At 41.2% G+C, this 15993-nt stretch overlaps 1 protein-coding gene across 1 annotated transcript in view; it reads left to right on the top strand.

The window, feature by feature from the left end:
* banp (BTG3 associated nuclear protein) overlaps window positions 1–15993 on the top strand; it is a 49724-nt gene that overhangs the window by 11234 nt on the left and 22497 nt on the right. Inside the window, exons 9-11 of the mRNA XM_050073193.1 lie at window positions 3104–3225; window positions 5469–5540; window positions 7687–7731. Of these exons, the coding sequence (XP_049929150.1) occupies window positions 3104–3225; window positions 5469–5540; window positions 7687–7731 (239 nt within the window). The remainder of the gene's footprint in view (window positions 1–3103; window positions 3226–5468; window positions 5541–7686; window positions 7732–15993) is intronic.

The raw sequence follows: 15993 nt of genomic DNA on the forward strand, positions 1-15993 counted from the left end.
GGACTGTGTGAAGAAATGGTTGTAATTCCTACACGGTTCATACTACATTTTTGAAAAAAGCCTTAAATGAAAGCTGAGAGTCTGCACTTTAAGCAGGTATTCATTGTTTCATTTAAAACCCATTGTGGTGGTGTACAGAGCCAGAATGACGACAACTGTATCATTGTCCAAATATTTATGGACCTGACTGTATATATATTATGATTGGAGTAAATTCCAAAAAAAATCACATCTAAGTCAACCATTTCAGCCTGTGGATCTTTGTGTTTAAGAAATCCAAGTAGTGTAGAACCTTTTTGACACCTTTCTTGTGAAATGCTTTGGGAGTGAGCACATGAACATTTATCTCTATGGCCTGAGAAAACTAAAACCTACCTGGCTCCACTCTCATAAGTCTCTATCAGCTGATAACGTTGCTATGTTTCCGTGGTTGTTTTTTAATCAAACAAGGTGCAAAGTTGTGAGAATCAGCCGCAGACATGGAACAAGAGACATCTGCTGCTTGTTCTTTTGCAGGCCAGTGACACCACCACTGGTTTTCAGTTTGGATTGGTATCAGTTGGATGGCATTTTACATTAGTTAGCTCTTAGTTATGCGACTAATTCAATTAAACACTTGGATCTTTGAATTTGAACTGGTGCTCAAACCAATTTGAAAGCAATATCATCTTGATAGTGAAAGCTTTCTTAGTGTTTCCCACAGGTCTGAAATATACATAGGGTGGTAGCTGACGAAAAAGGTCTAATACATGTGACAAACAACATATACGGGTGAACTTTAACACAATATCTTGATTTATTGAATATTTCTGTTAGTTTCATATGTATTGCATCATTATGCTCTTATCTAATCACACGTAGGGCTTATCTTTATCATCTCTCTGTCTCTGTCTGTCTGCTCGTGTGTGTTTGTGTGTCTGCTCATCTCTTGTGCTCTGTTTTTAGACACACTGACAAATAAGTGGGATAAAGAAGGTTATGTAATTTAAAAAAAGAACAAAAAAAATCACAAACCGCAGCGATACTAGGCTATGTCTTATAAATATTGTGGATGAGCAGATTTAGCATTTTTTATTGTATATCATAATCACATAATTTAAATGATATATCATTTTGAATATATTCCCAGTGTGTTTTCTTGTCTGTTTTGCTCGCAGAGGAAACAGACCAGATGCCAAAACTATTGCTACAGATTGCGAACCGGTGTTGTGTATGTTGTGCTGGAGACTGTTTACCCATCGATATGTGTTTCCCCCTAATTAAATCTGAGTAACCATGGAAGGGGGACGCTATGGGAAGCATCATTTTTACAGGATGAAAACATTATTAGATGGGAGAAGGGATTTTGACACAACATTGGCACTTCAGGGTGCTTCTGCCTCGGCCGCAGTAGCAGAGCAAACAGGTGTGGGAGGGGCAGAGAGAGGAGACTTTGGTGGCCGTTAATATACCTGGGTGGTCTGGCCAAGTAAAGTATGTGTGAGTTATTCAGTTGGTCAGTTCTGAAATGACCAGTGACCTCCCAAGTCTTGTAAGCAGGGTTAGCGGCTAACGCGGCAGACTTGCCGGCAGTGTATCAGAGCAGAGAACACTTGCTTATTTTTTCTCCATTTAAAAAAAATATATTCTTGCTGATTTTTGTAATCATTCAAATTTGGCTGGGTGTTTAATAAACCATTTTTATTTGGTGTGACAATCATATTTATTTTTGCTTTGCCCAGACTCTCAAGTTCCCCCTTTCTCTCTCAGTGCCTGTTTTATTACTTTCATGCAGGAAAACGACTGCACTCAAATACTCCACAAACACAGTCACACACAGTAAACTCATAGAAGCATTATTTCATCGCCTATATCAAAGCTATTTTAGGACCTGAACCCAAATGCAGATACAGTGTGTATTGCTGCAGATGGTTGTAATCTGCACACAATGCCTGCTGTCCTTCCCTCCCTGTGAGCCGTCACCTCTCACCTCTGACCAGGGAAAAGAGAGACTGCAGGGGAAACCCAAATATCCTGTGAGCACACACTAGGGGTGGATTGCCAGGCCCTTCCTCTCTTAGGCCACACACACCCCCAGAGTGTACAACACAAATACTAGTTCAGAAGGTACATGCACAAACATGCAAAGACACACACCAAACAATCATTCCTCCCCTAATCAGATTACATGTTAATGGACCGGAAAGAGGCAATTCTTCTGCTTTTAAAACCATTATTTATCAGTGAACCAGCACGGAGAGCTCAGACCAAAACTGTAGTTTTCACAAGCCACCTGGCTCTTACGTCCTCATCTGGCAAACAAAAGTACTGAGGATTATTTACATAATAGAGTACATAACAGTAATAACGAAAGATGGGATACAGGCATACGTTTCAAAGCAGCATGACACAAAACAGAACATTCGAGGTGAAAGTGATATGCGCTGTATGTTTTATATAGTTTAAAGCTGCATTCCTTTCTTTATGCTCAGAAAAAAAGTGGTCAGACTGCCTTTCTCTGCGCCGTTAATGTCTGTTACAGGAAATGACCTCACATTTTTTCAGTCCCCATTTCTCCCAAATGGTCTTTTTATTGCTGCACAGTTTGATGTCTGATATGAGAAGGTGTGATTTTTGTTTATTTTGTGGCCTTTAGTGCAGACTCCACTGTTGCTATGTGCTCTGCTATCTTTGATTACTGGCGCGGTCTCGATATCAAGGGGTTGGTTTGGAGCTGTGGCGGGTGATGTGTCAGGTCCACACAAGGGTTTCTGACTACTGCTGTGATGGCGGGTGTTTAGACTGAGGCCTGGAGTTTGTGTTTGGCTGCTTGACCCGGAGTGTGTTTGGATGGCTAGCTGGAGAGTCCTTGTTGTGTATTAAGGCATTTGATAAAGTATAAACACGGCATCATCCAGCAGATGGTCTGAAAATCTGCCAGTTTTTTTTTTTTTTTTTTTAATAAGAGGTTACTCAGGCTCTCTGCATGATGTGTGGGTGTGTGTCAGTTTATGTGTCTTAGAGACGTCATCTTTATTTCCTATGTGTGAATCATTTGCACTGTATTCCTGACCACCCCACACATGAGCACACCACTGACCATACTGCTTGTCCTCTTACGCAGAGGGAAGCATGGCAGAAGAAACGGCTCACATTGAGACCGCCACCCAGCAGACCTTGCACTACACACTGGCCAATCAACAAGTCCAGTTTCACCGTATTGGCGAGGATGGACAAGTTCAGGTGGTGAGTGTCGCACGTTTCAACCCTCAATCTTTTTCTGAATCCATGGGCAAGTATTTTTATTTATGGGCAAAGTACACAACAAAGCATTCTCTGACAGCGAAGTTCTTCAGATGGTAAGCAACACTGAGTACCTGCTTGGATCCGCAGGTCCTCACCGCGCTCCTCATATGAATAGACATCTAAACTCCAGGTGCACTGTGTGAAAACAGCCCTTGTGCACTCCTTGCTGTTACAACTGTGTTTTCTTCGCAGCTTATCTTAAAACTAAACGTAAAATTACCTGATGCCTCCAGTCTTACGCAGATGCTCTGCCATTATGTCCTTATAACTATTTAGAAAACACTTACATAATTCAGGGAACTCCAAAACAGCAAGAATCAGACTCAAAACTTCAATTGAACTGTCTCACATTTGAACTGTCAGCGGGCAGGTGTGTGCATGAGACAAGCATGACCGTGACAGGTTCACCGGGCTGCACCTGGTTGACGCTCCACCTGTTAGATTCCCCGCCTCTCCCTACCTGCTTGCTCACCTCTCACTGAAAATTAATTACTATCAATTGCTTCGCGTCTGAAAAGACCGTAAGAGTACGAGACTTCATTCTCATTTCTCACACAATATTTATCAGATGTATATCGTACAATTAGCCTCCTTTTTGTTCCTCGCTGCTGCCGTATGAGGTTCCCATAGCAGGGTTTGTAGTGCAGAGGGACAGATCAGTCCACCCACCACAGTGACACATACAGCAGAAAAATAGTGCAGCTTATGTCAATGAAGGCGTTACCCAATGCGTAGGGACTGAATGACCTTGTACAGCTGCTACGGCCAAAGGTCACTGTCAGGCCCACTACAGCGTCATGGGTGGGCTGACGGGGAGGAAGTGACTGGACCTCTCATATCTTGTCTTCTCTGGGCCCAGAAATCACCCCAAATAGCTACTTTTAACAAGTAAGGAGCTGCTTGATTGAACTCTGTGGCCAAGTTTTGAAGTACACTGTGGAGTTGATCAAATGGATTAAATCCCCTGTATTAGTTCAAGGTTTATCATTGAGGCTACAGTTATTAATTGAGTGAGAGCAGCTTTGGCCCAGTCTTGTTTACATGTTGTAACAGCCGGTGACAGATAAACACAAGCTGTGAGACAGTGTTTGTTATGAGGGGTTTCGCATGAGGAAATTAATACAATGTTCTCTTGTAAGTGCTACAAGTACATGTGTGTGAGTTGCAAAGGCAGCGCTACCAACTGACTGATGTGATTATGCTACATGAGCATTAGAGGTAATTTTCACTCTGCTGCGAGGCTCCACCTCCTCTCATTGGTGCACCCACCGTATGTAATGACAGTGCTACAAAGCTACCTCATAATTTACAGTGTTTGAGTATTTCTGTTGTTAATAGGTTGCTACGTGATGCATGGGTCTGGACACACTGATGATAGGTGACTCGCCTGAGAAACGAACAGGCATAAAAGATGGAGGGCGGACAGGCAGGAAGTGAAGTTAGGGAGAAGGTGGAAGAGTGGGAGAGGACGATTCTCAGGAGCTCAGTGTGCAGTTATTACCCTCCCAACGCTCTGCGGAGTATTAAAGGGTGCAGCTGAGCCTGAAATTTATGAGCGCTGCTAATACAGCAGAGGAAATCAAGTATACTTAGCGGCTGTGATTCAGTGCTGTGACAGTCGTCTGATAATTACTAAACAAAATTTGTTGCCAGATTACACGTACCACACAAGGGCTGCCTGTTAATGATTTTTAATCACATTCTGTACATGGCAGCTAAAATAAAGCTCAAAGGATTGAGTCACTGTGTTTCAAGTTTGTCTTAAAACAGTGTTCATATGCCCATGTACACACTGAAACAGGTTTTGCTTGCTGTAATCATTCCTCCAGTTGATACGAGCCATCGAGCGATCCACTCCTATCCCTTCCTTCTGTGATTTCAATGTAACTGATTTTTTTTTTGTTACTGTTCTTCCACTGCAGCTCAAGAAGGAAACTCTGTCAGTGGAAAAACAAAGAAGACTAAAAAGCCTCACTGTTGGAATGAATCCAGTTGATTTATTTAATTCAGACTACTGAAGCCTCACATAAGCCTTTGAATGCATTTTTGCACAAAATGAGGACTGTGGATTTTGATCCCCATCCCTTGTATCAGATGTGCTTTAGCTTTTCTTGATTTCTTGATCACATTCATGTAATTGCTCCAGCTCAAGCTGGTTCTCATCCTTCGTCTGTGTCTCCCAGATTCCACAGGGTCAGCTGCACATCGCCCAGGTGCCACAAGGAGAGGAGGTGCAGATAACACAGGACAGCGAGGCAAGTGTGTTAGTGTGTGTTTTTGTGAGAATGAGAAAGGGAAAAGAGAAACAATCAGCCACTCCCTGTTTTTGAGTCATTCTTCCTGGTATATTGAATTTGTCTCCAGACAGTAAATAACTATTACAGTGAACTCATGCTTGAGAAAGAAGTGGCTGACTGGGAAGGAAAATAATGTTGTCTACTTTTGTGTGGGAATGTCAGTATGTTGTGTTGGGAACATGGTTTTTAATTTGGTCCACTTCGGGCTATCTGATGACTTGCAGTATTTGACTGGCTATTTGAAATAATCGTGGTAACCCATGATCACCCTCAGACATATGGCAGTTTCATGACCTTACAGACACAAAGACACATTATTTTTATTTATTTAGTGAAGAGTGGACTGTTTATTAAGCTGTTTTTTTTAGAACAGTAGTCAACAATCACACAAATTGTGGTAGAAGTAAAGAGTTAAGTCTATTATACATTATTTGGGTCAATAATGAGAACTGTTGTCCAGCGCATTACTTTACAAAGCTACATTTCCCTTTTGATGAGGCTCTCTGTCATGTTGAAAGCTTGCCAAGTGTTTCTTCAGAAAATTAGGGTTGATCCTCCTTCGGCTCAGTGGAAGAAAAATTATTCTAATTTTTAGCTACACCCATTTTCCAATGATCAAATTCGTGATTGCACAACTCACATTTTGGAGACTAGGTTACTTCTAAGAGAAAAGGAAGAGCCATGTAACGGAGCAAGCTGTTATTTTTCACCTGTCAAATAAGTTTAAGAGTCACTAAACATGTGTCTTCTGAGCCCTGTTTGTTTGTGTTTGCCTGTGCAAATAGCTATCCCAGTGAAGCTTAATGCACCCGAGTAATACCTGACAACATTTAAGTCATTAGTGAGTTTTAGCAAAAGCAGATGTTCTGTAATGTTTATATATCCGCCTGCTTTTGCATGGGGTTATGGCTTTTGTTTCCTCATAATGCCCAGATGTCTCATGTCCCCCCACCAGACATCCACTCTGCATGCACACACAGCATTTGCCTGCCAGTTAAAATCAAAATCTAACTCCAAACCACACCGACTGCTGAAGAGGAATTTCCACATCAGCATCATTGTCGGTGATTTTTTCGAGGATGTGGAAGAGAGATTTATTTCAAGGCGCCAGTCTATGTACACACATACACATCTAATCACATACTGTATATGATATGTGCCACGCATGCATGACAGCTTGACATTTATGCAAAAGCAATTGACACCTTGACCAAGTGTTTTTCTCATTTCCTGTTCAGTTGTGCTAAAGGACACTCAGAGGAAGAAATGCACGATTGAGTGAGAGAGACGGAGTGAATTGGAGGCAGAAAAGCTCTAAAGCCTTTCCTGCTCTTTGTGGCTGAGCCCAGATTTTTTTCCTCCCCTCCCCTTCCTATTCCATGATATTGTTTGTTTTTTGGAGTTCAAAGCTTAGCAACAAAATCCCACTTCTCCCAACTGCCACTCAGAGAATATGTTTTCATTAGGAACGGGCCCCTTTCATCAAAGACATTGGTTTTAGCGTGCTTGAAAAGGAAATGAGCTGTTTGAGAGATTACACCGCTCTCTGGCCATATGGCAGCTCAGACAGCATTTGATATATACATGAAATACAATTAGCAGGAGAAAACAACTGAACGTTGAGGGCTGGCTAAATATGGCTTATATGATGTCCTCTCTTATGTGGTCTTGTAAACATCACCGTGGGTGTTCAGAGACTTTACGATGGTCATTGTATCTCGATGAGACTGCGATGGGCTCGCGCCTTTGCAAATGGCTTTCGTTTCTGTTTTTGTTTACAAGAGCCTTGATGTAGCCAGAAATGACACAATCGTTGACAGATATACAAGGACATTGCCTCCACCGCTTACTCTTATGTCATCGTGCATAAAAACTCCTCAGTTCTGATACTTAACAGATATTGTTGCTATCATGCTGTCACTCCTCATTGATCACCAGAGTTCAGTTTAGCATTATGCAATGGCTTGAATCACGCAGGTTAATAAATGGGCAAGATGTATCGTTTTAATGGCTTCATGTTTGCTGGTTATAACAGCTTAATAAGTGTGTGTGTGTAGAATATGGCATCAGGCTTTTGACATAACATGTCACTTCTATATTTCAGGGAAATCTCCAGATCCACCAGGTGCATGTTGGTCAAGATGGACAGGTAAGAAACTAAATGGGAATAAGCTCATTAAGCCACGCTGTAGATGATGAACCATATATTTGCGTCACTGCTTAAAAAAACAAAAGCTGGATAACAGTCATGGTGGATATGCTGGGTTTTGTGTTAAGCTTTAAGATAAGATGAGATCGGTTAAGATAAGATAAACTTTATTGTCTCAAAGGAAATTTGTCTTCTGCATGACATGCAATATGTTACAAGACATACCACAGGACAAACAATATACAGTGGACAGCAAGTTATCACATGACTTAGACAGCATGTTTTAGTTTAGTTTTGTCAAAGGTGTTTTGGAGGGATGCAAGTTCTTTCATCCCGGTCACTTTCATTCCTAGTTTTACCAATTTGCAAGTTTTGTTTTTAGCTGAACTGTTAGTGTACCATACCATGATGCCAAGCCGTATCTAATAATATATCTATCAAGCACTGCATTGATCTCTGTACCTACACCAAACAATCTCAGTCTTTATGCAGTGGTCCTCATCAGATCTGTCACAAGTGATCCATGTGTCTGATGACCCTGTACCAACAGGGCTGTCTGAGCAGGCTCTTTGTTCTTCTGATTCATCGCCCTTTCCCAACCAAAACTCTCTATCAATGACATTAGGCTCGTTCTATCTCAAAAATGTAACTTGAGACACAAAATGGCTGTCACGTGTTAATGTTTTAGCATCAGGATCTGAATTATCTCACTGAACTGCAGTGATACTTTATTTTTGCTTCTCTTCATGCATTACAACCTTAAATGTTGGCTCTGAAAAAACACCCCATGCACCTTACTTTTTTTTGCTGGATCTGTTTGCGCAGTGATTGCACAGCAGCTCCTTAGCATTTTAGCCATGTTTTCAGTGTTTGTTTTTCCATGTGACTGCACCCGGCAGATGCTGAATATTTGCGTTTTTGACGTTCAGGGTAGTGAACCATGGTGACTTCTGTGTATGGTGATGTCACATTCATACCCTTTATTGTGCGATTGCGGCAAGTGTGACAATCCTGATGTGTGTGTGTGTGTGTGTTAGGAATATTTTGCTGAAGATTTTATAGGGGGGGCGATGCAGCATTCATGATGGCCACATTTACCTGGTAAACAAACAATACACCTTTGCCTATCTTCCCCTTTACTTTGAGGACGTCTAGATAAGACTCATAGAAAGAGAAAGATGGTGAAAGTATACACAGAACGAATCAAACTGTTTGGATACTTGTGTTGCACTATAAGAAATATAAGCTATCTGTTTAGCAACGCAGAAAATGTAACACACTTTTGGTAGAATTAGGTCTTTAAAGGGGTTCTTTGGGGTTTTCTTGTAAACAAACAAAAGTTTACATTCAATGTTTTTCATTAAAACGCATTGTGTGTATGGTTGAGCTCTGACAAATGTGTTGAATGTATTTCCTCTTCATAAAACATTTACAATGCAGATTTTTGTGTGTTAAATCTAGCGTTGTTTACATCCATGTTTACTAGCTTTGCTTTGCTGCATATCTTGGCGTTACCGTCACCTGTAGATCAGTGGAATAGTGTGAAAACATTGGCAAGGATCTGCATTGCGTCACTCGTGTTTGTCCTCAGGCACACACACACACACACACACACACACACAGAATGAACAAACCAGGGACTCACACTTAGAAAAATAGATTCATTGCGCTACTGGAGGTCTGAAACTCTGCAGGGAACCTTCAACTAAAAATTCATTTTGATTTCGGGAGTCACCGACCACCCTAGTTTTGCTCATGATAATGTGGTCAGTTAAAGCTTTTTCCATGTGCGCTGGAGAGCACTCACCTAAAATGATCCAACTCCTGGTTGTCATCCAGTCTTCATCTTTATTCAAAATACAGCATCTTGTAACAGCTCAGCATATTTAAAACGTGATCTTTCAGCACTTTCAGACTGTAATGAATTCAGGTAAATGGTAAATTCACTTCCACCTTTCTTTTGACCACTCAAAGTGCTGAAGTGCTTTTCCACTATATATCAAGTTCACCCATTCACACACACATTTATACACAGGTGGCCATGAGCCTACCATACAAGGTGCCACCTGCTACTCAGGGTACCACTCACACGCACTCACACACTGGTGGCACAGCCATCAGGAACATCTTGCCCAAGGATACTTCGACATGTGAACTGGAGGAGCTGATCGAACCACCGATCTTCTGATTAGTGGACACTCCACTCTACCTCCTGAGCCACAGCTTCCCAGTGTGTATAATAACATAATATATCCATGGTAATTTCCTTTTTTTGGCATTCAAAAACATCCCAATCTACCATACAGTTGGATATCATGATGATGATATACTAATTAGAAACATACACACAGCCCTAGCAACACACAGTCAGATGTCTTTTGTGTCCTGCCAGTGTGTATGTCTTTGTCCATCCCTCTCCCCTCCTCCATCTCTGTCTTGGATGTTTTGGACCGAGGGCCCTTCCTGTTTCTCTGTTCTTTCCTCTGAGATCCAAGCGAGTGTGGATCAAAGCAGAGCTGGCCCGTGTATGACCATTGCAGGGCACATAAGGACGCCTGCAGACCAACACGTAATTTCACATTCATGATTTCATCATGTTTGTCTAGCAGCAAGGCTTTAGGGAAGGAAGTTGTTTCTCACGCTGCCCATCTGGTGGTTAAACTGTTTTGTGTTATACTGTCAGGACAGGTGTTTTTATGTAACAGCCAACGGAGGTTTTGTCCTTCTAAAAGTTGAATGGAGGTTATATATTTTCACTCTTTTGGTCATTACAGGAAAATTACACATTATTATTATTTTTTTTTATGAATTCCACATGACCCCCGAAGAGAAGAAGCTACACTGTGATTACATTATTTTTGCGTTATGCCCTAAAACAATTGTGGTCTTTGCATTAATTGGACCACTAAATGTTTATGGCTAAGCCTGTGATCAAACAGACAAAAGCCCTGCTTGATCCCCCCACTGTGCCGTGCGACCCCTTGTTATAGTCATGGTTCCCACAGTCATGAAATTCCTAGAAAAGTTATTTAATGAGAAACACTGTTTTCCAGGCCTGGAAAAAGGTTTGGAATTAACAGAATGTTTCGTAAAACCTTTAAAAATATTTCGTTTTGGCTGTTTTTTTGTTTAATATGTTCAGGAAAATCCCCAAACATATCTAATGTCGCGCAAAATATGTTAAACCATTGAAATGTTAATGGTATCACATGATACATATAGACTAGATCAGCATCGGGTGATCACCACACACCCTTTTGGGGGAAAGAAACACGCTGTCACATAGAGAGAAACTGGAAAATGCCAAAAAGCTGTTGTGTGGTTAATCAGTGATTGCAAACCTAGATTCGAGGCACATAAGATGCATTAATATTCACTGTCAGTGCAGTGTGGTAAATGACACTGGTGACAGTCACTACTCATCAAGCAGCAACCCTCCAGGGCTGAAAAATGAAGCCAACATGGAAGTGCCAAAAACTGCAGTTCTTTAAATGGCCGCTTGAGGCTGGCTTTCTGAAACCAGGCGAACCTCAGAGACCCCCCCATGTTAAACTGCCTAACTTTACAGCAGAAATTGATATGTCTATAGCCTAGTACAAAAGATGGTTTTGGTCTCTGTAGCTAATTTCAGCATTTTTGACAACTGTACAAGCGGGACAGGTTATAAAACTGACCTGTGTACATTTTATTAAGGCTTAAAGATACGCTTATTTAAGAGCAGGCAGCTTTGAGTACCAAAAAACAAGATGGCGATGGCTGGAATGCAGAAGTCGAGGCTTCAAAACTGGAGCTATGTCCATTATTTTTACAGTCTGTGCTACTGATTGATAGCTTATAGCTGTTAAGTCTATTGGCATATGCAGCTGACAGGATGCTCTAATGAAAATGTACCAGGAAAGTCAGCAGGCACGAGCAATTGTTTATTTGCAAATTCTTTGGAAGTGTGTGTTTAATAATGTACGGCTGTATCGCTATGTTGGCCTACCTTGCCATTGTCGAAACAGAGCATTAAATAATTGTCGCCGTGATGCCTTTCCATAGTTGTAAAATTCTCCCTCATAGTATTATAAACCACTGTGCAGCATTTTGGCATCAGATAAGCTTGAAAACCCATGGAACTATTTCTCAGACCAGTTGTATTTAATTGTCTCACCGGTACCTTTAACGACAGGCCTCCACCAACGCAGCAGCTTGAGTTTGAAAACCCAGTAAGACCACATTACTGCTAACTTCCAAGGTTTGTAGTAAAAATAGTCAAAAATAGAATCTGCAGTCTTAAATTCAGACTTTCTGAGTTATATTTGCCACTTTGTTGGCTCAGTCACATGCACTCTACTCATAATTCAGAAATTTCTGGCATGAACTGAAGTCAGAATAAGACGAAGGAGATTTTTCCATCAATATTATGCCAATGAAGAGACTTAAGAGGCTTAAGAGTGTAATACAAGTAACAGCCTATTTGTTCACTCAGTAAAGTACTGCCTTACTTTGTTTGAATGCAGTGTGTAATAATGTAATTACAGTATCATTAATTACCCGGGAATTACTGGATATCCAGCCATGCACTTGGAAACTAAGACCGTAATCATCCCTTCTATCTAATATGTCAGAATTTGGGGTGAAGAAGTTGTCACATGCCACCCACCATCAGGAAACATGAGCTTTCCACTGCTCGGTTCTATATTTTATAGTCTGATTAAGATTTCAATCATCCAGTTCGCTCATTGGTTAAAAGCATCATTAGCTATCTGTGTGTGCTCATATTGATGATGTGTGAATGCATCTGCTTTCTATGAGGTTTTTTTTGTTGTTGTTTGTATTGTTTTATTGGCTGTTTAGCTCTGTGTGTGTTTTCAATTCATTGAGGTAGTCACCACACATCCCCACGCTGTTTCTCTCTCACACACTCATAAACGCACACGCCTTCTCGTGTCCTCGAATGACCCGCTTGCTGAGCCTGACAGCAGCATTCCTCTGTCTCCCTCTCTCTCTCTCTAGGATCTTGGAAGTTTGGGCCAAAATTTGGTTTAGATTTTGCACCACGACACACATGTCTAGCAGCTATTCACAATGGTTCACAGAGTACACGAACAGCTTTATCACGTTTAGCCGTTCTGTCGGGTACAGGGAAGACTGTTTGAATGAAACTGCAGTGTGGGATATGCACAGGCTTTAGTTTCCTGCAGACACCAAAGGATGCGAGAACAAAAAGCTGCACAAAGGCCACGATTCCCTTGGCAGTGTCTGGGAGCCTAGTCCAATAAAAAGCTCTTTTATTTTCCCCTTCTTTTTAGCTCATACTTTGATTGGGTCTGTAAAGTGATATGAGTGCGTGGCCAAAACAAACACACAGTGACTTATTCCTTAAACTTCATGATGCAGGTCAAGCTTTTCACACACACATGCAGTTAGGGAAGGGAATCTCCAGGCACCTCATAATTTGATTCGATTACGATTTAGAGAGCAATGATTCAACAACAACAAAAAATTAGCGACTATCCAAATTTCTGATTTCTATACAATTTATTTTTCTCACCATGTGACTATTTGATACTTTTAGAACATAGCATACTGTATTTGTTGAGATCAATAATTAAATAAACAAGATGAACTTGAAACCAGTCAGATTGTATTCATCTGCGGTTGCTCTTTTGCCGGCATAGTGCCCAGTGTTTGCATACTGTAATATTTCACCCGCAATTCACATTCTGTTGACATTACCTCCAAAGAAACAACGGTTGTTGGCGAAGAAGTTGTCGGATAAAGAAAGGGACAGAACCCGGATTAACATTGGCCTTGCATTTCCAAGGTGGAGAGCACTGCCAGAGCTAAAGAGGCTACAATTTGACTCGGAGCTAGCTCGTGGAGAGCAGAGGTAGAGGGAGGTGTGGCTCATGACACACTTTGTTTTGGTCTACAGGCAGTGCACAACAGCAAACCTAGCAGTGAAACGATTTTGCTTTTTGCCCCTTTAATTAATTAATTCATATGAAATCATAGTACAGTCTCTTGCCTGTATAGCAATACAAAAAAATAAATGTTGGAGGAACTCCAGCTGCCTTCCCTCTTACCCATGTGACACGGTTATGGGCGGTTTTCCAAGCCACTGTCAGCACAATGAATATAAGTCCCACTGTCGGCAGCGTGGAAATAAGTCAAAGTGTGGAGGAGACGGACCGGGTTAAGCGGCGGACCTCCAGGGAAGCCTGCTCCGTTCTCCCTGCAGTTAGGGACCGTTCTCCATGGCCAGGCTGTCGGCTGGGTGGGAATAAGTCAAAGTGTGGCGGAGAAGAGGGACCGGGAAAAGCAGCGGACCTCCGGGGAAGCCTGCTCCGTTCTCCCCGCAGTTAGGGACCGTTCGCCACGGTACCGCTGCTGGGCGGGTGGAAATAAGTCCTGCAGAGTTTCAGAGGACCTGGAGAATGTTTTAGGATAATAATAACTAGGGATGTCCCGATCCAGCTTTTTCACTTCCGATCCAATACTGATATTACAGCCTTGAGTTTTGGCCGATACTGATCCGATCCAAGCGTGTATTATACATATTCACTTATTTTGTTGTCAGTCATGTTAGAAAAGGTTTGATCAAGCAATATTACTCTAACAAGAACAACTACTTAATCAGGTTAGTTAGAATGATCCACAACAGTTGGTATGAGAAACTGACCTGTTTATTGTTAACAGGGTTAAATAAACAAACTTTAAACTTGAACATTAACATTAAATAAAAAATATAGCTGGTTTTCTTTGGCTGCTTTGGCACCATAATAAATAGAAAATAAATCAACACAAGAAATCTTTAAATTAAAATAGCAGCAAGACTCCACACACTTGTGCTTTGGCCCTCTAATAAATAAAAAATAGATTAACACCACAAGACATTGTTGATATTTAACAAACAATGCAGCCTTTCCTTTTCAGTTATTTTAGTAGTGTCAGTGCCAGCCTGGTGCACAGGCACACAATATTGTACAACTGTTTAAACAAGCAATAGTCCATCCATGGCTCCAATTTCACTAATTGTGCCCAAAACAATGCCATCAGTGCTCTTTACTTAAACAGTAAGAGTGTAAACCAAATAAAAATATCACTCTCAAAAAACCAGAACAGAAAACAAATAGTCAGTTAACTAAGTTGACCGCTACTCCTCCTACCCTGCCCTCCATGCCTGTCTGCCGTCTGCATGCTGGCCTGGTGGATTGATAGTAACTGCTGGAGCGGATCATTGGAATGGACTGCTTGAATAGCGGAGCGCTGGGCTTGCCGGAAAACCTGGATCGGAGTTCTTGGATCGGCATTTTCCCATGCAGTCCGATCCGATGCCGATGCACGTTTTTTGCTAATATTGGCGGCCGATTCGGATCGGGACATCCCTAGTAATAACATTATATAAAATAATCATATTGCAAAGATAATATATATAAGATAATAACATTAAAGACAAAATTAAATTGCAATACTTTTTCAAAACTTGATGATTTTACCTTTCTGTACATTTTGTATACAAATTCATTAAATAATTTTGCTTGTAAATGTCTATTTGCATCACGTTTATTACGGAAAACACATTATTTGATCAATTTACATTGTGCCCCTAAAGTTCTTTGTGCGCTCCTTACTTTTTCAACTTAGCACATGTGCTCCTTGGGAAAAAAGTTAGCGTCAAGCCCTGGGAGGTGTTTCTAAGTTGTTTATTAGTGCAATGTGTGTTGGACAATTAGCTGTGAATAAGCTAAGCAAGTTAAAGATGACCTGATTTCCAAAAGGCAAAATGTTAATGATGACACATTTCTTCACTATCTTCTTTTATACTTTCAAAATAACAAAATCACCTGAAGCGAAATTCTGGGCACCCTGCATAATCTGTACTTAGTAGCACCCCCTTTGGCAAGTACCACAGCCTCTAAATGCTTTCTGTATTTCAGTTCTTCTTCGGGGGATTTTCACCCATTCTTCCTTGCAAAAGTCTTCTAGCTCTGTAAGATTCTTGGGGCTGTCTTGCATACACTGCTGTTTTGAGGTCTATCCACAGATTTCCAATTATGTTTAGGTCGGGGGATTGCGAGGTCGGTGACAAAACTTGCAACTTGCACCTCTTGAAGTAGTCCATTGTGGATTTTGGGGTGTTTTTAGGCTCATTGTCCTGTTGTGGAAGCCCTTCTCTCTTCATCTCTTAGCTCTTTTACAGGTCGTGTGATGTTTCCCTCCAGAATTTGCTTCTTTTTATGAAATTCTGCACCTTTTTTTCCCTCAAACATACCT

The sequence above is a fragment of the Epinephelus moara genome, chromosome 20, assembly GCF_006386435.1.
Source record: "Epinephelus moara isolate mb chromosome 20, YSFRI_EMoa_1.0, whole genome shotgun sequence".
Taxonomy (NCBI): Eukaryota; Metazoa; Chordata; class Actinopteri; order Perciformes; family Serranidae; genus Epinephelus; species Epinephelus moara.